General features: G+C 44.7%; 1 protein-coding gene across 2 annotated transcripts in view; it reads right to left on the minus strand.

The window, feature by feature from the left end:
• Positions 1-3,028: 3,028 nt before the first annotated feature.
• Positions 3,029-24,432, minus strand: part of LOC122946248 (H-2 class I histocompatibility antigen, Q9 alpha chain-like) — a 108,544-nt gene continuing 87,140 nt past the window's right edge. For both annotated transcript variants that reach the window (XM_044305729.1, XM_044305728.1), the window contains exons 4-8: positions 14,540-14,809; positions 13,175-13,273; positions 10,379-10,408; positions 8,659-8,710; positions 3,029-4,259 (exon numbers count right to left, since the gene is read on the minus strand). In XM_044305729.1, coding sequence (XP_044161664.1) covers positions 8,661-8,710; positions 10,379-10,408; positions 13,175-13,273; positions 14,540-14,809 — 449 coding nt within the window. In that variant the 3' untranslated portion in view covers positions 3,029-4,259; positions 8,659-8,660. The remainder of the gene's footprint in view (positions 4,260-8,658; positions 8,711-10,378; positions 10,409-13,174; positions 13,274-14,539; positions 14,810-24,432) is intronic.

Here is a 24,432-nt window from a genome sequence, read left to right on the forward strand (position 1 = left end):
TTTTAAATCTGGCGCTTCAATGTTGCTTCCTGTCCAGGGGCAGGGACCCCCTCCTGTCAGTGCCGTTGTGGAGGCGCCGGGGAAAAACACTGATGGATGAAGGGAAGAGGAGGGGTTTTAACTTCTCTGGATGTGTTTTTCCTGTCCCTAATAATGGAGGAGCAGCAATCTCAGGTGTGCTGATGTGGAGACGACGGGGAAATGTTATTGTAATAATCACAACAGTAAAAGTAACACAAAAAGACAATTGTGATGTTGGTGTAAATGGACTTTATTGATAAATCATCATCACATCAGTAATCAGGAAATACTGTAAGATTTACCCCCCCCCCCCCCCACCATAGAGGCTCTTACATTCTCATCCAGTTTATTTACACAGCGATAATTATTCTCTATGTGAATAACAAGCTCCTGGCGGCAGAAGATGAGGATGATACGTTTCTTCACAATTTAGCCTCTTCCATCTCATGCAGTGCTCCAGACAAAAAAAAATTACCAGGAGCCATTGGCTCCTAAACTAAAAAAGTTAGGAGCCAAATTACATTTTTTAGTCGCCAAATTTAAAATGCATATAATTTAAAAAAAAGGACTTTGAGAAGATGAGACGCAGGTCACAGTAGTGAGAAAGCACTACATATAGGAGAAAACAGCACCACATACCTCTCACATCCAGTGACATCTTCTGGGGGACAAGGTGACTTAAAAATGGCGAATTGCGTGGTTTAGAGTTTCTTTTTTTTTCTGTTACGGCCTTCACCGAGCGGAAATATTTTTTTATATTTTAATAGCTCACACTTTTTGGGACGTGGCGATATGTAATATGTTAATTCTTTATTGTTTGTAAATTTTATATGTAAAACTGGGAAGGGGGCCATTTAAACATTTAGTATTTTGGTGTTTTTTTTGTTTAACTTTTTATTTAATAACCATTTCTTCCCTTAGGACTAGAACCTGGATCTTTTCATCCCTTGTGCTATTCACCCTGATAGAGATCTATCAGGGTGAATAGGATCTCACACATCTCCCTGCTGCCCTGTGCTCTGTACACACAGCAGCAGGGAGCTGAACATGGCAGCCAGGGCTCCAGTAGCGTCCTGGCTGCCATGGTAACGATCTGAGCCCCAGCAGTGTAATCTGCCACTGCCACCAATGGAGGGGATGGGACCCTGTGGCCACCATATAACAATGGGGGAGGGGGGGGACTTGTGGCCAGTGATAATGGGGGGGATGAGGCTTTGGGAGGGCGCACTGCATCACCAATGAATGTACGGTAATTAAAGAGGACCGTTCATAGGTACAAAGAATATGAACTTATTAGTAGTAGGCTGCATAGAGCGGCGCCCAGGGATCTAAGTGCACTTACTATTAGTCCTGGGCGCCGCTCCGTTCACCCGCTGTGGCCCCCGGTAATTTCAACATTCAGAGCAAGGAGGAGGAGACGCCAGTGTCTGTCCTTCCCCCTGACAGCAGCGCTGACCAATCACAGCTCAGAGAGAGGAAGAAAAAAACAACTCCCTCTCTCTGAGCTGTGATTGGTCAGCGCTGCTGTCAGGCGGACGGACAGATACTGGCGTCTCCTCCTCCTTGCTCTGAATGTTGAAATTACCGGGGGCCACAGCGGGTGAACGGAGCGGCGCCCAGGACTAATAGTAAGTGCACTTAGATCCCTGGGCGCCGCTCTATGCAGCCTACTACTAATAAGTTCATATTCTTTGTACCTATGAAAGGTCCTCTTTAACTCCTGTCGGCAGCGGTATAACAGACCCGGCACCCGGCCTCAATAACAGGGCATGCGATCTGTGGCACCTGAGGGGTTAATTACCGCAGATCGCATGCCCTGTTATTGAGGCCGGGTGCCGGGTCTGTGATACCGCTGCCTATACTTATGTTTTACATTCATTGGTGGGGCAGTGGCGACAGCTCCTCCCCTCCTCCTCCCTGCTATCTGCCCATTGGTGGTAGTGGCGGCCGCGTCACAGTGGAGAGGGAGGGACTCCTTCCTTCTCCACTGACTGTGCTACGAGAACATAGGCTGCGCAGGATCGCGGCGGTACAGTCGCAAATGGCGACAAGACTAAAAAGTCTTGTCGCCATCTGCAAATTTTAAGGCGCATTGGCGACCGTTTTGGTCGCCATCTGGAGCCCTGTCATGACTGGAATACTATGTAGCGGTGTGATGTCATCTTTCTTAGTGCTGACTGCATTACATCCAGCTTAGAGCCCCACAGCGTCCATGGACCACAATGTGTCTGCTGACTGTGCTTATACATGTATAATATGGGATATAACGGCCTCTGACTTCCATTAGCCACAACTGCCCCTTCTATCTGACTGCTGTTTTCTAACACTGCAGCTACTTGGATGATTTCTCTGCATCCATCTATGAGATGACGATGAAACACTGCGGATGTGACAACTACAGGAGTAACAATGGCAAGTTGCCCGGTAGTCACCATTTGTGTTCATAGAAGCTTGTCTCCACTTTTGCACATGGCTCACGTTCTATCACCAAACTGCTCATCTCCTGCACAACCTGAGCTTGTTCCTCCATAGGAGACACACAATCCTGGTGTATGACTGAGTACAACTAATCAGTGGACATATCTCAGTACAAAAATTAAGTAACATTCCCACGTACTTGCTGTCAATATCCTCTGCACTATGATCGCAACCTAATCGCTCACTGGCATCAAATTCACTTTCTGATTCACTGAAATCTTTTACAAAATCATTCTTACACAGTGGATGGACCCAGTCTACCGGCATCACTAAGTACCCGACCCCCACTCATCCTCTTCACGCTGGGATCATATGAAGCAAACAGCGATGTGTCACTGTACTGTGAATGTGAGGTGACTAATCAGTGCGGAGCGGACAGTGGGGGGCGCTCTTGTATGGGGTCTCCACAGAGTCATGAGTGGAGGAAGAGGAACAGGTCTTCATTTGTCTATTTACACCAGACATTTACCTGTGTAATATGTAAGAACGGATAACTGCACCTCTAATTACCGTATTTTTCGCACCAAAGAGCGGGGGGAGAAATTATAGTGCATCTTATGGAGCAAATACTAATGACTCTGAAAGTGGACATCAGTGTGCAGGAGGCACGGGGAGCGGTGAGTGCAGTTCTGCTCTGGCTGGTCTTCTGGGCGCCACACTGCACGTGTCCGGACTGCTGGAGGAGCTTGGGAGTCTCATCTGAGGAGGAGTGGGGGTCTGAGGAGGAGGAATGGGGGTCTGATACAGAGGTCTGAGGAGGAATGGGGGTCTGATACAGAGGTCTGAGGAGGAATGGGGGCATAATAGGGGACTGACCTCAGTAGAAATGGGGTCTGATATGGTGGTCTGATGGAGCTTGAGATTTTTTTTTCTTATTTTCTTCCTCTATATCCTATGTGTATGTATATATCTAACAAACTTAGAATAAAACTTAAACTACAGTAAAATGAAATCCAAAACCTGACTGAAAGTATGAAGCGACTATAAATGTGAAAAGCATGAATTAAAGCGGCATAACGTTCTATAAACTGATTTTGTCCTTATATAATGCACTTTTTATTGCGAATAACTGTAAGATTGTAAAATGTAAAGCCTTAACCCCAAACCTTATTGTAATTATCCAGAAAATTTAAAGGAAAGTCAAAAGGTATGCAAACAATCCGATTATGTATTGAAGAAAACCTGCCATATAACAAAATTTACCGCTAATGCCAAAGCATTTCACTAAATTATTGGATCCGCTTAATATTTCAAGTGCCTCTTTTACGCTGCCATTGCCACTTTTCCAAAAGAGGGTGTAACGAGGATGGGAAAGTGTTGTGGCCAACACCTGAGACAAAGTTATTTTCATTTACACCAGTTTTCTGGAACAAATGAAGTCAAAAATCTACAGTAGCTCAAGGCTCCCGCAGATTTCTGTTTAGGCGCACAGACTGTCGGAGGAAGCACTTAATTTATGACGAGACCTGTGCCTTGTCATAAGTTAGGTGCATCCCCCGGCAGCACAGGAGATATCAAGGCTGACACAGAAAGCGCTGGTCTTGATAAATCTCCCCCTAGGTGCCTAATCTTTCTGCTCGTCTGTGGGTGAAATTGTCTCAGCAGCCATTTTATTCCAGGATTAGGCTGAATAGAAATCAGATGATTGTATGTGGCAGGTTTCTTCTACATTACACACAATGAAGGGAAGTGATGACAGATGGAAAGGTGAGATTCCTTGTCTTCTAGAAGAATGGAAGCTCATGGCCAATCGTCTGGATCTGTAGAGACAAAATACAAATGTTCTCATTAGAAGTCATTACACTGATCCAATAATATCCTAAAAACGATGACTAACCTTCTATGGCTGAGGACACTATAATGTATTTATATATTTGTTGCTATAGGAGTTTTATAACAACATAAAGTGAAAACCACATATTAAGTAAAGTGTGAGATCTCCTGTGAGCGCGGGTTTTATAGTAATAGAGACATTTACATAATTATAGATTTATTACTTTACTTATTCTGCACTGGTCCAGATTATGTTATAGCTAGTGATGAGCGAAGCAAGCTTCAGGTGTCACATCCGAATTCACTTTGTTCAAAACTTCGGATTAATACTATATGGAGATCCGTCCTCGTACAGTATTAAAATGTATGGGCTCCGATGAGCCGGAGTTAGTTATTCGCCCATACATTTTAACAGAAGGACCTCTGTACAGTATTAATCCGAAGTTTTGAATGATTCGTCTTCGGATGTGACATCTGAAACTCGCTTCGCTTATCACTAGTTATAGCCCTAAGATGGCTTTCACTGGAAACAGTCAGCACCTCAAACATCTCAGCTCCTATATACCGTAGGGGCAGATTTACTGATCCTATAGATCGGGGGGGGCACAACCTTTTCTGGTCTGGGGGCCGCATTGTCACATTCTGCTATTTCAAGAAACTGCAAAAAAAACATGTGGATCTGCGCTGGTTCATATCAGTCTATTACACAGGAAGATGGAAAGTGAATGGGGAGGAATGATCACTACGGCTGGGTTCACATCTACGTCCTTAATTCCGGCAGTGTGTTCTGTTGGGGGAGCAGACTGCCGGAATTCACTGTATCCGGTGTATATGCAGCATTTTCTGTCTGGTTGAAAGCCTGCGCATACGCCGGTAAGCATCCGGATCCTATTATGGTGGTATCCGGCGGAGGAACAGACTGCCGGAGACAAAACCGCAGATGTGAACCCAGCCTACTGCAGTTGTTCCTCCCTCGTTCAGTTCTACTGATTATCGGCAGCACATTCCGGATCACATCGGCGATGTGCTGCTGATAATCGGGCATCATTCACACTGATAAATGATGAAAATCTGCTGATAAACAAGCGTATGATGATTATACAGCCAGTTATCAGGAATGTGCGCTCCTATGAACACTTATTCCCAATAATTGGCCCAAATATTGTGCAGAGTAATAGCGGCTGAAGTGGTGACATTTCCTTCCTGCCTTCTATTCATAAATGAGCGATTTTCTCCACAGCAGAGGACGGCGCTCATCAGTCATTACTGTCTCCTACCCCTCATTTACAGCTTACATCTGTGCGGCAGGCGCCATGTAGTAACCACTTCCCCTTAGTAGCTCGGAAAGCGCTCATTGGTTAATGGCCAGGTCTGAAAAGGCCTTAAAGGGGTTCTACAACTTTGAGGGGGTTCGTAAACCCCCCTCCCGAGCAGGCCTGTAAAGGAAAGCATACTTAGCTGCTTCCTGGCACTGACTCCAGACTCCTTCGTCCTCCTGCCTCCTCTGCTCCAATCGGCTTCCTGGATGTAAACTTCCTGTTTGATGCCGCTTCAGCCAATGGTCACATGATACAAGGGGAGGAGGTCACCGCTGTGGCCAGCAATTGGCTGCAGCAGCATCAAACAGGAAGTTTACATCCAGGGACAGAGGAGGCAGAGAAAGAAGTAGCTGGGATGTAACTAAGTATGCTTCCATTTGCAGGTCTGTCTGTGAGAATGTGGAACAACTCTGCCTGTATAATGTTTGTGCCTAAATTGTATTGAAACTGTCATTTGGCATTCCGGGCACTAGAGGCCACTGTTTGCAGCTACAACCAGCACACTCTGGGATTTGCATATGTAAAGCAGGTGATGGCTTCTGAGTGAACCAGGAAGTCTGAGCTGATCTGACATGAGGGAAGGATTGTTCTGTGAGAGACTGAATCCAATTCCATCCTGGCTTGCGGATGTCCGGGAGTGAATGGACACGCAGAGGAAGGAGAGTAGCTGTTGTCCCCTTACTGGATCCAGCTCTTTGAAAGAGAGATTATCCCAGGAAGACCATTTACAGTGTGTGGACAGAAGCCTTATTATCAAGCAAGGCCGCACGGTTGCTGAGAGGTTGGTGGCCATCCCGGGTAAGCGGCATCCTCGGGCCCAGAACGGACGCAGGTCAGTACACCTGGATACTGATTGTATTATACTGTGTGGCGCCTGAAGTAACAGACTAGCCTAGGCCTTGTATTAGTTAGATAGTTAGGGTTATATCTTTTGCTAGGCCTTACTGTACTGGACTGCAGCGCAGTAATTGACTTGCAGGCTCTGCTGCGTCTGCCACCGGCTAGGTGTGTCCTCTGTAGCGGCACAGCACGACTTGCAGGCTCTGCTGTGTGCGCCATCGGGCTAGGCCTGTCCCTCGGACAGGGACGGCGACTGTGGGCCTGGGGGATAACTTAGTCTGTGTATACTTGTATTGTTGTGTTATTACTATTGTTAAAGTAAAGTTTCTGTTTTTGCATACAAAGCTGGTGTCAGTGTCGCTTTTCTTGTCTGTGACTTTGCTGTATCCTGGGGAGCCAACCCCGGTACACGGCTTACATGTCCAGGAGGGGCCAATATCAAACCTCCCCCAAATTTGAACAACTTCTTTAGTGAGCAGACACGTTTTTGTGATCTAGCACATGTGGTGGTTTAACAGTTGTAACTTTGTTATATGTTGCACTGCCCAAAAAATGTTTGCAACTTTTTTTCATTTTATGGGCGTTTTTATATGTCTTTTAGCAATTTTTTTCTTTTTTAACTTTTTTAAATTGCAAAGTAAGAAAGTCTTTTTTTTTTTTTCAAACTATAGCTGCTTATTCTTTAAATAAGCAAACTGACACAAAAATAAATTATTAAAATGAGTTCACTATTTTGTGACGGTCATTTTGATATAAAAATCTGTATAGATTCATGTAAATGGGGCAATTATGCGGTTTTGCTTTGTAAGGGCATTATTTTTTTTAATTTTATTTGTATTTTATTATATTTATATTTTATCTTTAATATGTCCCCCAATAGATTATTTAAAAGACCTCTGGGGGACACTAACTTTTTTTCTTTTTGCACCAAAAAGAACCCCAGTTACAGAGGAAAATAGCGCCCTGTGGGGCCATTGAACACAGGCAGAGCTGATCAGTGTCTACTAGGGCCCTGCAGCTCTTTTATACCAGAGACCCCTGGTGAACACGTTATCGCTGGGTCCGATAGAGGAAACGGTATACACGCTTCCTCTACTCACCGATTAGCGCTGTGCACTAAGGAAAGGAGACGGCAGAAGAGGTAATAAACAGCTTCTGTCTTCTCCTCGGGGTCCCCACTTACACTGACAATAGAGGACCCGACCTGCTCCTGCTAGATTGCAGGAACTTTAATCGTGAGCCATGCGGAGCTGTGGTCAGAAGCACAGCTGGTCACACAGGCAGAAGATCAGCTGTGTTTCTGTCCGAGCACGGAGAGACATTTATCTCTTTACTATTGGTTGGCTTATGTTGAGACATAATTTTCTGCCAGAATTGTGCCGCAAAACACGGGACCTTGGCCACGCCCCCTTCCTGCAAAGACCGACTTTTCCGTTAAACCACACCCCCTTTCACACCAGGCACATTAACTTTCTCTAAACGTAGATACGCCAAATTATGCCACTTTTTGGAGCAATTTATGCCAAACTCTGGGTGCACTCATATTAGTAAATGCGGGCCACAAATCCCTGGGAGCCCCAGCTTAGCATTAATAAAGTCACATATTCCCTTAACATACGAGGCAAGGGGAATGCCTGATCGATTTGATAAAATCTGGGGCCTTTGGGTCCAAGCTGAGGGTACGACTTGAAGTCATCGGCGTTGGCGACTGTATCACCCAATGTGTGTTTGAGAGTGTGTATGAGGTTTGAGTGAGTTCTAGAAGCAACTTAGTGATGACAGGGATACCTTGTATTAAAGTCGCTTTTCTGTCTTTTATGGTCAAGATATATGTTGACGGTGAACTTGCTAATGCGAGTGCGTGTGTCATGAGGAATTGTTCTTCTTTGTTCTCCCTTTGGGAGTGTTGTATTACATGCAAAAATGTCAAATAAACGCTATTAAAAAAAAATAAAAAAAAATGCGGGCCATAGCTTCTGGGATGTCCTGCACAGCAACGCATATATATGGAGACATTATCCCCTGCCATGTACTTGGACAGGTGACACAAGGGGTTAAGCCAACCAGAGTGACGGAGAGGTGGCAGCCGAGATGCTGGAATGGCAGATCTGTGCCACTAACATGGTGTCTCACCCCTTATCTCTCTCATCCCAGTAGGTTTCTCCTAATCTTTGTTCCCAGATTTCATTACATGGCGGAGTCACTTACATCAGACATAATCACTCACCGTTAGGCTTTAGCGGCATTAGCGGACGCGTCAGATGACGAAGTGTCTGAAGCTGTAAAAACAGGAAATTATTTAAAGCTAAATTTCACATTTTAACAAATTGTCGCTCGTGAAATGTGAATATAAAGTGGAGAATCTTTGTAAATTTGCTGCTTTACTGTTTTTCTATTTTCTGATTTTTAGTTTTTTCAGTTTTCCTCGTTCTTGTACACAGCGATATCAATACTCTCTCAAAATGTTTCTGGTTTGGCTTGGTTCAGACTTCCCATGAAAAGGGTCTCATAAACACAACCCCTGTCCACATATATTATTAGGTGCTATGGCATCACGAACAGGATACGGTCCGGTGCCAGCAGCGCAATGTGGAGGTACCGTTATCGTTTACCAGCCCAGTGTTCGGTGCGGTCCGGGTCAGCGTGCCAGTGAAAAACAAGGGGAGCGCCCAGCCCTACATGTCTGAGATCTGCGGCCTAATCACAGCACCTGCTATTCTGCTCTGCCCCAGTGGTGACCGGCGATGACCATTCTGACAACCACCCTGATGTCTGCTCATAACTATTCTGAGTGTGTCGGAGATGCCACAGTTAAGGGAGGGGAGAATGTAGTGCCCTGGAGCAGGGGTACATTGGACATTATGCTCCTACTGCTATTATACAAAGCCATCAACTCACAACTTTTTTGCATTTTGAAGGGTTAACTTGCCTGTGATTTATGCTGTTGTGTGCACTTATGCTGCCTCATATTGTTGAGCTGCATTTATATGTTTACTGCAATATTTCCTGTTCATTTGCACTGTTATTGCATTATATCTGCACTGCACTATGGAAAGGGTTAATACACTGCCAGCTAATAGTGAGAGACTATATGCAAAATTTTGGCAGGTAAAAAAACAAACACTGACCTTCTGTTTATTCATTCCCATAGACTTGCATTGAAACTCTATACAATTATGTGACAGAAACTGCAACATTGTATCTCTAGGCTGTGCTTCTCCACCCCACTCCTCCCAGGTTCTAGCTCAGTTAGCAACTGTATATAAACAGGGCAGTTAGCGCCCCTAGTGGTTTGCAGAAAGGGATGGGTGCTTAGTAGGAGAGACTCTGCCAAACTGCAAGAGTGACCAGAAGAAGACATTCAGATGGGGATACTCTCACAGATCCCGGATAAACACTAGTTTACTGCAGACCCTGACTCTCTGGATATATTTCCCATTGAGGTGCACCACGCCTTACAATCCTCTCCGGAGAGCAGCAACACGTGGTGGCACATTGACAGTGTCCAGGGGACCCAGTGTAGTGTTGGGTCCACCCCAAACTCACCCCCACTTTGATCCCATCCTCTATAAGCCATAATGGAGATCCGCTCTGTAATAGCACCCCGCCCTTGTGGTAGACTCAAGCTATCTATATATTTCCCTGATGCTAGAGGTAAATATGTGACTGGTCACAGCTTTACCCAAAAATTCTGTCAAGATGGCTCCTATATTAGAAGAGTTGTCTGTGTTGTGTGGTGACAGAACATTTTTAAACAATGAAAAATTTCACTTAAATCCTATAAACTAAATCACAGCGATCGCCTATACACAGAGTAGAGGGCTCACACTACATACATCACAGCCTCCTCTCATATACCGCCACATACTGTCCTCCATATTTACAGGACACCAGTCATCGTTACATCTAGTGACATCTCATCAGAGACACATATACAGAATACTCACTGCTGGTCGTCTTGTAGCCGGCTTTCTTCCCTAAATTAAGAAGAGGAGATGGAATTAGTAACAGGAGCCTGAAGATCCATCATCATTGGGTCTATATAAAGGAACATAATGGAGGACGGCTGAGGGGGGAGGACGTACAGACGGAAGGTCACCGGGTTATGTGTGTGGCAGCAGCTTTTCAGACAATTTTTATGGAACGTTCCAGTAAAATCATCGCCATGTCGGCTGATTAAAGCGCAGGTTTCACATTATTAGATTTTCTTATTTTGCTGGTTATTTTGGGCTATAATATCAGAAATGTTATCATGTTTTTGGTATTTCCCCGATTAGTGAGGAAATACAGAGAAAGATGAATAATGACTGGAAACCTTTTATACACCTCTGTTCACACTTAGTTTCTGTACTGCGCTCGGTGTATGGGCCGGTAAAGCTTTGAGAGGGTGAGGATATACCCTTAAGTGGACCTTCATGTGAATTGGAATTATTTGCAGGGTGCTCCTATAAAAAACACACAGGCTGCATCAGTTCAGCGTTAGGAACTTATAAACTGTTATTGCCAGCAGTACTAACTCCAGCCACCATATGCCGCTGTGTCCTTTGTGAGCTGGCTGGAACTGTGTTCAAAGAGACTCTGTCTGTGCTGCAGGAGTCAGAGAGATTATTCTGTGAAAAGGACTGTTTTTCTGAGGAGCTGTGCTGGAGTTCTGGATTCGTACAGTAACTAATACCAGTAGCAGTAGCTTCCCTGTGGTGACTTCAGGAAGGAAGGGTATCGCCAGCACTGTGAGCCATAGCAGATCCAGGGAGTAGTGAACAGCGTGCACGCTAAAGGTAGAGGATCAACTTGTTTCTGTGTAGGCCTACACCGGTGACTCAGCGGCACAGTATCGACTTGTAGGCTCTGCTGTGCACGCCACCGTGTTAGGTTCGTCCGGTCGGACATGAAAAGTGACTTTGCGTCTGGAGTATAAGGTACTCAGTGTATCTCTGTATTGCTGTGTGGCGTTTTGGTCTATAGAGGTTCCGGCAGGTCTGAGTCCGATACTCTGCTGGGTGATAAGATTGTGAACCCTGTGCTGTGCCACCGGCGGATGGTTCTGCAGACACTACAGCGGATCTATAACGCTAAAGGGAGATAATATAGTTCTGGCAGTCGTACACACGTTCTTGCCTATAGTTAAAGGGTCTATGTCATTATATGTATTAATAAAGGAGTTACTTACTTTCATACTACCATTTTTGTCGTGCACAATTAAATGGTGAGGCCTATAGTTAAAGGGGTTGTCCGGACATACCCTTATTTTCACCCCGGCAGCACCCCTGATGTTGGCATCAGAGGATCTCATGCTCCAATGCGCAGGGTACGGGCTCTTTTGTTTACAATAACATACTCCTGCCCGGCATGGTGTTCGGTGACGTCACTGGCTCTTAAGGCCCATCAGTGCCGGCGACGTCACTGGGCTTCCTGGCAGCCCCATGGAGAGCCTGGTACGTAACCGGAACTCTTGAAAATGCCTTTGCCCTGTGCAATTTAGCGCAAGGCAAAGGAGAGCATCGGAGCATGAACTGCTCGGATGCTCAAGTCAGGGGAGCTGCTGGGGTGAAAATGGAGGTATGTCCGGGTTCAGCTCTAAACCCGGACAACCCCTTTAAATTGGGAAACACCTTTGACTACATATTCCGGCGAGTGGCGCAGCACCAGGGTGAGTACTCCCAGAACTGTAAATACATTTATTGCCATACTGTTGTTTCCTAGGTTTGATTTGTTAGGAATAAAAGAACAACGTTTCCTCATTAACCCGCGTGGCCTTGCTGTATACTGGTGTATACTGGGGAGCCCTCACTGTTCACGACTTACAAAGCTCCTGCTGCATATGGGGAACATTTCCTGAGGCCTCATTCACCTCGTATCTGCCACAAATACCAGGATTTATGGTTTTCCTGGTGTGGCTATTCCGTACAGAGACACACCGTAAAGTCTATAGGGCTGTACACTGTTTATACTTCGGAGTCCTATGGGTGACGTATGATATTGGAGATCTATACAGGAGCAGATATCGCAGTCTTCTATCAGAGGTATATGCCGATGTCTACGTCTGATGAGAGGCCATAAGAACGTGCAGACAGTATATAATGTATTCCATACCAGGGCTGCTATACCCTCCTGCACTGACTCCATATACCACACCCAGGGCGGCCACATGCGGCCCACAGGCTTCTTCTGTGCGGTTCCTGACTCCTCAGCCCCATAACAGTAATGTCCAGGATTCAGTGACGTAGTCCTCAGTCCCCGGCATTGTCCCAGGACGTCAGACATCTGTCCTGATAGAGGAGATCAATCACAGATCACTTCTGACTGGTGGGAATCTCCAGCGCTGATCTCTGTAGAGCGACACGAGAAGTGACCACTGATCTAATGGACGTCCTGGTGGTAGAGAGCAGAGCAGGACACACAGGAGACCATGGCTGGTGTATTAAGGGCGCTGTGCCTGGCACATTTCTATGGGCGCTGTGTGATCCTGGTGATATGACGGGCACAGATTTATAGGCGATTCCCTGTAGGGGGCACAATGCTGTCAGCAGCTCCATGTGGAGTCATGACTGGAGGACACAGCAGTGCGGATTATATGTAACATGGCTCCGCTGTGGAGGGAATGTGTGACATCAGTCTGGAGAGAACCATACAATATGGAGGAAATCAGAGGACAAAGTGTAACAGCCGAACATATAACCTCTACATGTAATATCTATACACATACGTCCTGAGAGAAGCCGCGCTGTATTCCTGATACTTACTTCTGTATAGGACAAATCCACCAATGGCAGCAGCAAGAAGAATGAGGACCACCACAGCCACGACCACAGCGGTGACCCAGACACTCGGATTACTTGGTTCTGGTTAGAAAACAGAGAGGTGAGTATTATACTGAGAGCTTCATGTATCACAGACTCTACACATGTGCACGGTCCAGGCTGAGAAACATCTGCTCTAGACTTAGGTTCTCCTCAGGTTCATCTGACTTCATGCCTGGTGACCACTATGTGAATACATGGAGCTACGTGCACTGAACCCGTCACTACTTCTGACTACTTGTCTACATCGTGTTTTTGCTCCATGTTTGGCAAACACTTCTCCAAAAACGCAAGGAAAAACACAAATGTATAAAACCATCACTTTACTAATTCATAGGAAATACAAAGGAAAAATTAAAAAATTAGCAATGACAGGTAAATAAGAACACACAGGGGAGAAACCCGTGGTCTGAGGCCGGTCTTACATTATATATACACCCCTATAGTAAAGTATACATCGCCGTATATAACAGCCTATGTCCAAAGTGCCAATGTAACGTGATATTTTACCACAAAGGCCCAGGAGAAGCATAAAATGGCGCAGTGTAGGGGTACGACCACACAGCGTGGGGTGATCCGCACCTTCAATACCGCACAGCCAATAAGAATTCAGACCGCCTATACAGTTCATTAGCTTAATATCAGGCATCTGTGGCCTAATTGTTACGACACGACCGGATTACAACTGCGGCGTGTGGTCGTATCCTAACATGTAACTACACACAGAGGGGGAGATATAAAACAGTAAATACCGACCGGTGTGTCACCGCGCCCCGACGCGCTGCTCGTATCTAGCTAAGTCAGGGGGTCGCCTGATTTGTCCCCTGTGTGTTGTTATGCCTGTAATGGCTAATTTTTACATTTTTCTTTTGTATTACTTGTGAGTTAGTGAAGTGATGGTTTTATACATTAGTGTTTCCCTGTATATACATTTTTGGAGGAATGCTTGATATGTATTCTATATATTCGGGGTAGTGTCGTTTTCTAGTTACCCTTTCTATTTTGATAGGTGATATCTATGCTTAGTGCGTACAGTATCCGTCTGGCCGCTATATGCAGGACTTTTTTCCCGTCTAAAATGACGGATGTCAGACAGAAATGACTAAAAACGGATGTCAAATGTGAATAACGGAGGCTTTAACTACAGGATCTTTTTTTTCTGTTCTTCTGATGGATCAGAAAAACTGAAAAATAAATGGTGATGTGAACAATAGGTCATCGTCTGGTGACACATTCTCTTTAACGGATTGTTCTAGATATACTCCATAGTCTTACTCCCATCATCCGCCCAGTACGGATACAACTCACCCCACACAACGTTCAGCGGCTCGTCCAGGCTGCTGTGATCCACATAACAGGAGTAACTCTCGCCCTCTTTGGGGATCACTTCCGCACTGACCCTGATCTGATAGGTGCCGTCAGGATTGGGGAGGGTCCGTGTGGTCTCATAGTCGGGAACGTCGTCCCCGTTCTTCATCCACTTCACGTGCACAGCTCGGGGGTGAAATCCGTACACCTGGCAGTGAAGCATCATGGTGTCACCTTTCTTCTGACCGGAGACCTTCACCTGCGGCTGAACTGAGAGGGAAGAAGAAGAAAATATAAATGGACTCCGTGTACCGGATCTGATCTGTCCTATACTCCGGCAGTCTGTACAATCAGCAGAGCCCCCTGTACTGTGTATAACACTAAGGAGACCCCTGTGCTCCTCACATAGAAGAATAGACCTCCATGACTGAGACCTGTCACTGCGGACTGGAATAGCAGAGGGGAACCGGCTCTGTGTCCTTCTCCATAACGTACAAATACTGTTCTAATACTTCCTATTACAGACACATCATAGGGCGTTATCAGATATCGCTCGCATACGCCATAACCCTGTGATTGCTGGGGTGTGACCTCTGGTCCCCGCGGGTCTGGACACAGGGAATGGGGCTGTGTTATAGTAGTGGATGGTCGGGGCATCGCTGTGAAGGAACCATAACCCTGAGCTAATGCTATTGCCCCCTCCTTGTGAGGATCAGTGGGGGTCCCGCCCGATCAGTGTAGCAGTACATGTCCAATGAGCAGGACCGTGGTACGGTTACACTGACGCCAAATTATGCAGTGGGTCAGGATATGGGTTTAATAGTCTATTGTTTGTTCGTGACGCCAATTGCAGCGTGCGCAGGGTACGGTCACAGGGCCCTTTAAAGTGTTGTAACTCACGCACCAGGTTAGGAATGCCAGAGTGGTGTAATGTCTCTGCATGGTAGTAATAATGGTGTCAACGGTGTCTCCTACCTGGGTACGAATGGCTCACTTGCAATAAAATTTGTGTGGTGCTAGTAGGAGTAATAGAGGGATTTGCAGCAGTAAACGAGATCCAGACCCTTGGTAAAGTTCAAACTTGTCTTTACTGGTTGTAGCTTTTTTGATCCAAGCAAGATACAGCTTTAGTCTTAGGTCCCAGCAGGTATTGGCAATGGTTGGCAGGAACTTATCTTCTGCTCTCTCATGTACCTGGAGCTTGCAGGAAAGAACGTCTGCTTTGTAGCTCTATACTATGGCAGGAATTTGGCTTCTGCACTCTCTATCTTCTGCTGTCTGGGGACTGACTAGCTGAGGAGGAATGGCTTCTCCTGGGGTCTCTGGACTTTACTCACAGCGATCTTCTCAGGGTATGGTTCTTAATGGAACTGGAGTTGCCTGCTTGCATCTTCCAGCTGAGGCTGAAGGGCTCAGGCTGGGGATGATGATCAATGTCTCAGCCGAAACAAGATCCTGGCTTGATTCTCTATATCTGGGAGCTCCTACATGCACACAGCCTTTCCCTAGCAGGGGACAGGGGTGGCTGGCACACTGACTCTAACTTCCTTCTCCACCCATGAGGCAGGATGTGGGTGCAACCCACAGAGGGGGGAGCTGAACTGTAATAAACTATTCCAGCCTAGAAACACTAAACTGAACCTAAGTCCTTGCCAGAACATTGCTGCCACCTGCTGGTGAACATGAAGAATGACAACAATATACATTTAACAAGGCTTACAATACACATTTGTGAGGATGTTATGTGAAATTACATGAGATGACAAGGTTAAGGCTCTTAACAGATTGTAGCGGGGTAAAAGAGTTTAGTAACACAACTCTAGGGTGTTACACATGCACCATCACTTACTACAGTGGGAGATCCCTTTAATCCATAGTAATATAGAGGGAAAGGAATCGAGGCCCTTGTTACACTTACAGCAGACATGGAGGAAGTTACATGTATTTATCAGCGTCTTCTGTAGATTTATGTAGAAATTACATTAAAGTAGAAATAATTAACTTAACCCCATAGGGACACAGCCTTATTTCACCTTAAGGACCAGGCCATTTTTTGCAAATCTGACCACTGTCACTTTAAGTGATGATAACTTTAAAACGCTTTGACTTATCCAGGCCGTTCTGAGATTGTTTTTTCGTCACATATTGTACTTCATGACACTGGTAAAATGTAGTCCAAAAATTTTTTTTTCTTGCACAAAATAATACCTAATTTACCAAAAATTTTGAAAAATTAGCAAATTTAAAAGTTTCAGTTTCTCTACTTCTGTAATACATAGTAATACCCCTAAAAATTGTGATGACTTTACATTCCCCACATGTCTACTTCATGCTTGAATTATTTTGGGAATGATATTTTATTTTTTGAGGCTGTTACAAGGCTTAGAAGTTTAGAAGCAAATCTTGAAATTTTTCAGAAATCCAATTTTTAGGGACCACTACAGGTCTGAAGTCACTTTGTAAGGCTTACATAATAGAAACCACCCAAAAATGACCCCATTCTATAAACTACACCCCTCAAGGTATTAAAAACTGATTTTACAAACTTCTTTAACCCTTTAGGTGTTGCACAAGAGTTATTGGCAAATGGGGATGAAATTTTAGAATTTCATTTTTTTGCCAAATTTTCCATTTTAACCCATTTTTCCACTAACAAAGCAAGGGTTAACAGCCAAACAAGACTGTATCTTTATTGCCCTGACTCTGCCGTTTACAGAAACACCCCAGTTGTGGTCGTAAACTACTGTACGGCCACACAGCGGGGCGTAGAGTGAAAGGTGCGCCGTTTTGATTTTGGAGGGCTGATTTTGCTGGACTGGTTTATTTACACCATGTCCCATTTGAAGCCCCCTGATGCACCCCTAGAGTAGAAACTCCATAAAAGTGACCCCATCTAAGAAACTACACCCCTCAAGGTATTCAAAACTGATTTTACATACGTTGTTAACCCTTTAGGTGTTGCACAAGATTTAAATTAAATAGAGATACAATTTCCAAATTTGACTTTTTTGGCAGATTTTCCATTTTAATATTTTTTTTCCAGTTACAAAGCAAGGGTTAACAGCCAAACAAAACTCATTATTTATGGCCCTAATTCTGTAGTTTACAGAAACACCCCATATGTGGTTGTAGACCGCTGTACGGGCACACGGCAGGGCGCAGAAGTAAAGGAATGCCATACGGTTTTTGGAAGCAGATTTTGCTGGACTGGTTTTTTTGACACCATGTCCCATTTGAAGCCCCCCTGATGCACCCCTAGAGTAGAAACTCTAAAAAAGTGACCCCATTTTAGAAACTACGGGATAGGGTGGCAGTTTTGTTGGTACTAGTTTAGGGTACATATGATTTTTGGTTGCTCTATATTACACTTTTTGTGCGGCAAGGTAACAAGAAATACCTTTTTGGCACAGTTTTTTTTGTTATTTACAACATTCATCTGACAGCTTAGATCATGTGGTAATTTTATAGAGCAGGTTGTCACGGATGCGGCGATACCTAATATGTATACAATTTTTTTAATTTATGTAAGTTTTACACAATAATTTCATTTTTAAAACAAAAAAAAGTTTTAGTGTCTCCATAGTCTAAGAGCCATAGTTTTTTCAGTTTTTGGGCGATTATCTTAAGTAGGGTCTTATTTTTTGCGGGATGAAATGACGGTTTGATTGGCACTATTTTGGGGTGCATATGACTTTTTGATCGCTTGCTATTACACTTTTTGTGACGTAAGATGACAAAAAATTGCTTTTTTTACACCGTTTTTATTTTTTTATGGTGGTCACCTGAGGGGTTAGGTCATGTAATATTTTTATAGAGCCGGTCGATACGGACGCGGCGATACCTAATATGTATACTTTTTGAAATTTATGTAAGTTTTACACAATGATTTCATTTTTGAAACAAAAAAAATTATGTTTTAGTGTCTCCATAGTCTGAGAGCCATAGTTTTTTCAGTTTTTGGGCGATGATCTTAAGTAGGGTCTCATTTTTTGCGGGATGAGATGACGGTTTGATTTGCACAATTTTGGGGTGCATATGACTTTTTGATTGCTTGCTTTTACACTTTTTGTGACGCAAGATGACAAATAATGGCTTTTTTTACACCATTTTTATTTTTTTACGGTGGTCACCTGAGGGGTTAGGTCATGTGATATTTTTATAGAGCCGGTCGATACAGACGCGGCGATACCTAATATGTATACTTTATTTTTATTTATGTAAGTTTTACACAATGATTTTATTTTTGAAACAAAAAAAACATGTTTTAGTGTTTCCATAGTCTAAGAGCCATAGTTTTTTCAGTTTTTGGGCGATTATCTTGGGTAGGGTATGATTTTTGCGGGATGAGATGACGGTTTGATTGGTACTATTTTGGTGTACATGCGACTTTTTTGATCACTTTTATTACCTTTTTTGGGAAGTAAGGTGGGCAAAATTTCTATTTTCTCATAGTTTTTATTTTTATGGCGTTCAAAAAAATCATGTTTTAGTGTCTCCATAGTCTGAGAGCCATAGTTTTTTCAGTTTTTAGGCGATTGTCTCATGTGAGGGGTCATTTTTTGCAGGATGAGGTGACGGTTTGATTGGCACTATTTTGGCGTACATGCGACTTTTTTGATCACTTTTTATTTTTTTATTTTTATGGCGTTCACCGTGCGGGGAAAGTAACATGACCGTTTTATAGATCAGGTCGTTACGGACGCGGCGATACCCAAGATGTGTAGTGTATTTTATTTTTTTAATTTTTTTTCACTGATAAATGTGTTTTTTTTTATCTTAACTTTTTTCACTTTTTTTAAATTTTTTTGACCCAGACCCACTTGGTTCTTGAAGATCCAGTGGGTCTGATGTCTGTATAATACAGTACAGTACACTATATAGTGTTTTGTACTGTATTTTACTTACACTTTGAACAGATCTCTGCCTTTAGCACAGATCTGTTCAGCACCATGGACAGCAGGATGCCTGAGAAGGCGTCCTGTTGCCATGGGAACCTTCCCCGTCTGCTCAGTTGTGGCCACAACTTCGCAGAGGGGGAAGGGTAAGGACGGGGCTGTCGGGGGGCTCTCTCCCTCTCCATCGGGGGGCTGCAAAGGCACAGCAGCCCCCCGATGGGAGAGGGAGGGAGCTCCCTGACAGTTAACCTTTTCCATACTGCGGTCCTTACGGACCGCGGTATGGAAAGGGTTAAATGGCTGATATCTGTACAGATGTCAGCCGTTTATACCAGAGTGTCAGCAATGTGCTGACACTCTGGTATAACCACTGGCCACCAATGAATTTTCAAGATGAGGCGGGCGGGGGATCGCGATCCCGCTTGCCGCACCGCCCGCCTCCCGCACCGCCCACAACCCCCCCCCTGCACCACCCGCCGGCATAAAATCATGCAGGGGTGCAGGGGGGGTGAAAAATCTTTATTTTAGGCACACTAAAGTTTCTAATCCCCGCGGTCCCTGATCAGAAACTGCAGAAAGCGTAGGTCTGAATTGACCTGCGGTTTGCGGCGATCGCCGATACGGGGGGGTCACATGACCCCCCCCCCGGCGTTGTGACAGGATGCCGGCTGAATGATTTCAGCCGGCATCCTGTTCGGATTAACCCCCGGGGCGCCGCAATAGCGATTTAAACTTAGGTACGCCCTGAGTCCTTAAGGACTCGGGAAATAGGGCATACCGTTACACCCTAAGTCCTTAAGGGGTATAGAAAGAACCAGGTCCTGGCCGGCCGCCTTCCCCAGCATTCCTCCTGTGATGTCCTGTGTGGTAGGCTGTCAGCACACATATCCCTCAGTCATGAGTAAAAGGGGCGATTTATCAGAGTTGCAAAAATTATGATTATTGGCTTTTGGGTTGAGGGTGGCGGTATTTCTGAACTGTTCGCATGCTGCAGTGAAATTTATAATGAATGGACAAGTGGCACCATTATGAATAAGTGATGTGGAAACTGCGGAGCACCACGTGTCACTGATGTGAGAGGTGAACGTCAGCTATGAAGGTGCACAAAGGCGGACAGACACTACAGGAGCAGCTCACCCCCATAATGACCCACGGGGCGACCAGACGTTTTTAATACAACAGTTCAGCGAACCCTACTGCAAATTACCCTGAAATGAGTCAGAGCTTGAAAATATGACTCTTCTCTGGTCACACACGTAAGATATGATTCTTTTATGTTAATTTGCATATGTATCAAATCGTTTTTTTTACACAATAAAAGCACACAGAGCTATGGGGACTGGGTATTGCGGATGTACTACCGACCATCTAGCAACCCATGTCCTCAGCTCTATACACAAAATCCCGGTGACAGGTTCCCTTTAAGCTGTTTTACAGGCTAGGGCAGCGCTATAGACTGCCCATTAGTGCGGTGACGTCACCGTGCTCACGGCAAGCAGGGGCCTCCACCCTAGCATAGCCCGGTACGTCACCGGATCCGCAGAAAAAGCCCTTGCCTTGTGCAATTCAGTGCAGGGCAAGAGACAGCATCAAAGCAAGAAATGCTCCACTCATAAGGGCTGCATGGGGGAAGAAGGGGTTATGTCCGGGCTCAGGTCTGCCTTTAAGAACTGCCTTGTTACATCTCTGCAATAAAGGGACAGTGTTACTGGGTGGGGGGCACGATCTCTGCTGGGGCAAAATGGGACACTCTCCCAGTGTGAGGCTAAAGAGGGGCACTATTTTCAAGGAGATCATAGTCATACCAAATAATAGACTGCTATTAAATTTAAGTAACAGTATTTTTGGACTATTAAAAATGTATTAGGGTCTATGAGAAAATAAAGTTCCCTTTGAGAAGAACTATTAAAAAGTGTAAAAAAAAAAAAAACATTTTAAATCACACAATTTCCCTAAAATTAAAACAAAAATACATAAACAATAAATAAAAAATGGTATAAACAAAACCAGTCCTGCAAAATCTGCCTGGCCCAACCCATATGGTGTTCCCCTCCTTCTATGTCCTCCCGTTTGGCCAAACAGTAGTTTACGACCACATATGGGGTGTTTTTGCAAAACTATAGAATCAGGGCAACCCATATTGAGTTTTGTTTGGCTGTTAACCCTTATTTTATTGCTGGAAAAAATGGGTTAAAATGGAAAATTTCCCCAAAAATAGAAATTTCAAAATTGTTTCTCCATCTGCCATTAACTCTTGTGGAACACCTAAAGGGTTAACAAAGTTTGTAAACCCAGTTTTGAATACCTTGAGGGGTGTACTTTCTCAGATGGAGTCACTTTTTTGAAATTTCTATTCTAGGGGTGCAAGGGGGGGGGGGGGGGGGGAGGGGAGGGGGGGGCTTGAAATGGGACATGGTATAAACAAAACCAGTCCTGCAAAATCTGCCTGGCAAAACCCATATGGTGTTCCCCTCCTTCTATGTCCTCCCGTTCGGCCAAACAGTAGTTTACGACCACATATGGGGTGTTTCTGCAAACTACAGAATCAGGGCAACCCATATTGAGTTTTGTTTGGCAATTAACCCTTGTTTTTTTCCAGGAAAAAATTGATTATATTGGAAAATTTTCCCCCCAAAAATCGAAATTCTTAAAATGTATGTCCATTTGCCATGAAATCTTGTGGAAAACCTAAAGGGTTAACAAAGTTTGTAACAAAAGTTTTGAATACCTTGAGGGGTGAAGTTTCTAGAATGGGGTCATTTTTGGGAGGTTTCTATTATCTAAGCCTCACAAAGTGACTTCAAACCTGAACTGGTCCATAAAAAGTGGGATTTTGAAGATTTCTGAAAAATTTCAAAATTTGCTTCTAAACTTCTAAGCCTTGTAACATCCCCAAAAAATAAAATATCATTCCCAGAATGCTACACACATAAAATAGACATATGGGGAATATAAAGTCATCACAATTTTTGGGGGTATTACTATGTATTACAGAAGTAGAGAAACTGAAACTAAAAAATTTGCAAATTTTTAAAAATTTTGGGTAAATATGGTATTTTTTTATGCAAAAAAATTAACTTTTTTGACCCAATTTTAGCAGTGTCATGAAGTAGAATATGTGACGAAAAAACAATCTTAGAACGGCCTGGATAAGTCAAAGCGTTTTAAAGTTATCAGCACTTAAAGTGACACTGGTCAGATTTGCAAAAAATGGCCTGGTCCTTAAAGGGAGTCTGTCACCACATTTGACCATATTAGACAGATCCTATAGCGTTATATGTGCCACCCAGCAGTTAAAAACTGTACCTTTGTTGCATATAACCGAGTCTTCTTTCTGCCAAAAATGAACTTTGAAGATTGTGTAAACGAGCCCTCTCAAGTGCCCAGGGCGGTGTCTCAATCGTCCGAGCCCAAGACCGGACCTCCCTAACGGCTCATAACCCTGCCCTCCTTGTGCCTGTGCCCGCCCGTTTACTCCCCTCCCCTCGCCTTTTCCATCGAGACTCGTAGCTGGCGCATGCGCAATGCGATGCCCGGTCCTGGCAGGGCATCGCAATACCTACTGCGCATGCGCCGGCTACGAATTTGTCCGCGCAGCCGCAATGGAAAAGGCGAGGGGAGGGGAGTAAACGGGCGGGCACAGGCACAAGGAGGGCAGGGTTATGAGCCGTTAGGGAGGTCCGGTCTTGGGCTCGGAAGATTGAGACACCGCCCTGGGCACTTGAGAGGGCTCGTTTACACAATCTTCAAAGTTCATTTTTGGCAGAAAGAAGACTCGGTTATATGCAACAAAGGTACCGTTTTTAACTGCTGGGTGGCACATATAACGCTATAGGATCTGTCTAATATGGTCAAATGTGGTGACAGACTCCCTTTAAGGTGAAATAGGGCTGTGTCCTTAAGGGGTTAAATGATGGGGCAGAGCGCTCACACCGCACTTTGCTGGATCAGTGAGAGGTGTGTGTCTCCCTGCCCGACACTGATCTATGTGACCGCTGCAGGCAGGAGAGGAGGCCGAGCGACCGTTCAGCACATGGAGAGGCCAGTGAGGAACACAGCCGTCTCCATCCTGAAGGTCCTCAGGCTAAAGTCAAAGGAGATGATAGCATACCTCCCAACTTTGAAAACAAACAAAGACTAGAGGCCACGCCTCTAACTCCGCCCAAAACATAACTATACACCTAATCCCAACCAGTCCCCTATATGCCCCCACATAGTAGTTATTCCCCCTTCATGCCACCCCACAGAATTTATGCCCACATTGTGCCTACTTCACAGAATTATGCACAGTTATATGCCCCCAGTAATATGCCGTTAGGTGCCCCCAGCCGTGGCGTACCTCCAATAGAGGCAGACCACGCAGCTGCTATAGGGCCCCTGGGGGAAGGGGGCCCACAATGGAGGATAGGCCCCTCTCACTAATTACACTTATATAGCTACTACCTGGATACCTGCTAAAAGAGGATGTAAGAAGTGGAGAAGGACCTTTGGTGATGTCATCAACCATGTGACCAGTGCAGGAAGCCAAGAAGTCTGAAGGACCTTTGGTGATGTCATCAACCATGTGAACAGTGAACAGGACTGGTGAAAGACCTGTGAGATGTGGCTGTGAGGGGGCGGAGCTTCTGTGTTTTGCCAGGAGGAGAGGTTAGTTATGTCCTGGGATGACCCATATAACAGCCTATAAAAGCTGGGAGTTGTAGTTCTGTTCTATTATATCCCTCTCCATGTAATTTCAATGTATGCCCTAGTACAGTCTGGTAATTCTAGGAGTTGTAGTTCTCTCCTCTTATACCCCATCTCTGTAATGTATACTGATGCCCCATAATAAGTCTGGCCATATTGGGGGTTATAGTTATTTCCTTTTAAAGCTCTCAGCTAGTACAACTAGATTAGGGCTGCAACGATTAATCAAAGTTATCGATAATATTTGATAACGAGATTCGTTGTCGACGAATCCCGTTATCGAATAATCGGGCCGAATCCAGTTATCGAATA

The sequence above is a fragment of the Bufo gargarizans genome, chromosome 9 (genome assembly GCF_014858855.1).
Source record: "Bufo gargarizans isolate SCDJY-AF-19 chromosome 9, ASM1485885v1, whole genome shotgun sequence".
NCBI classification, from domain to species: Eukaryota; Metazoa; Chordata; class Amphibia; order Anura; family Bufonidae; genus Bufo; species Bufo gargarizans.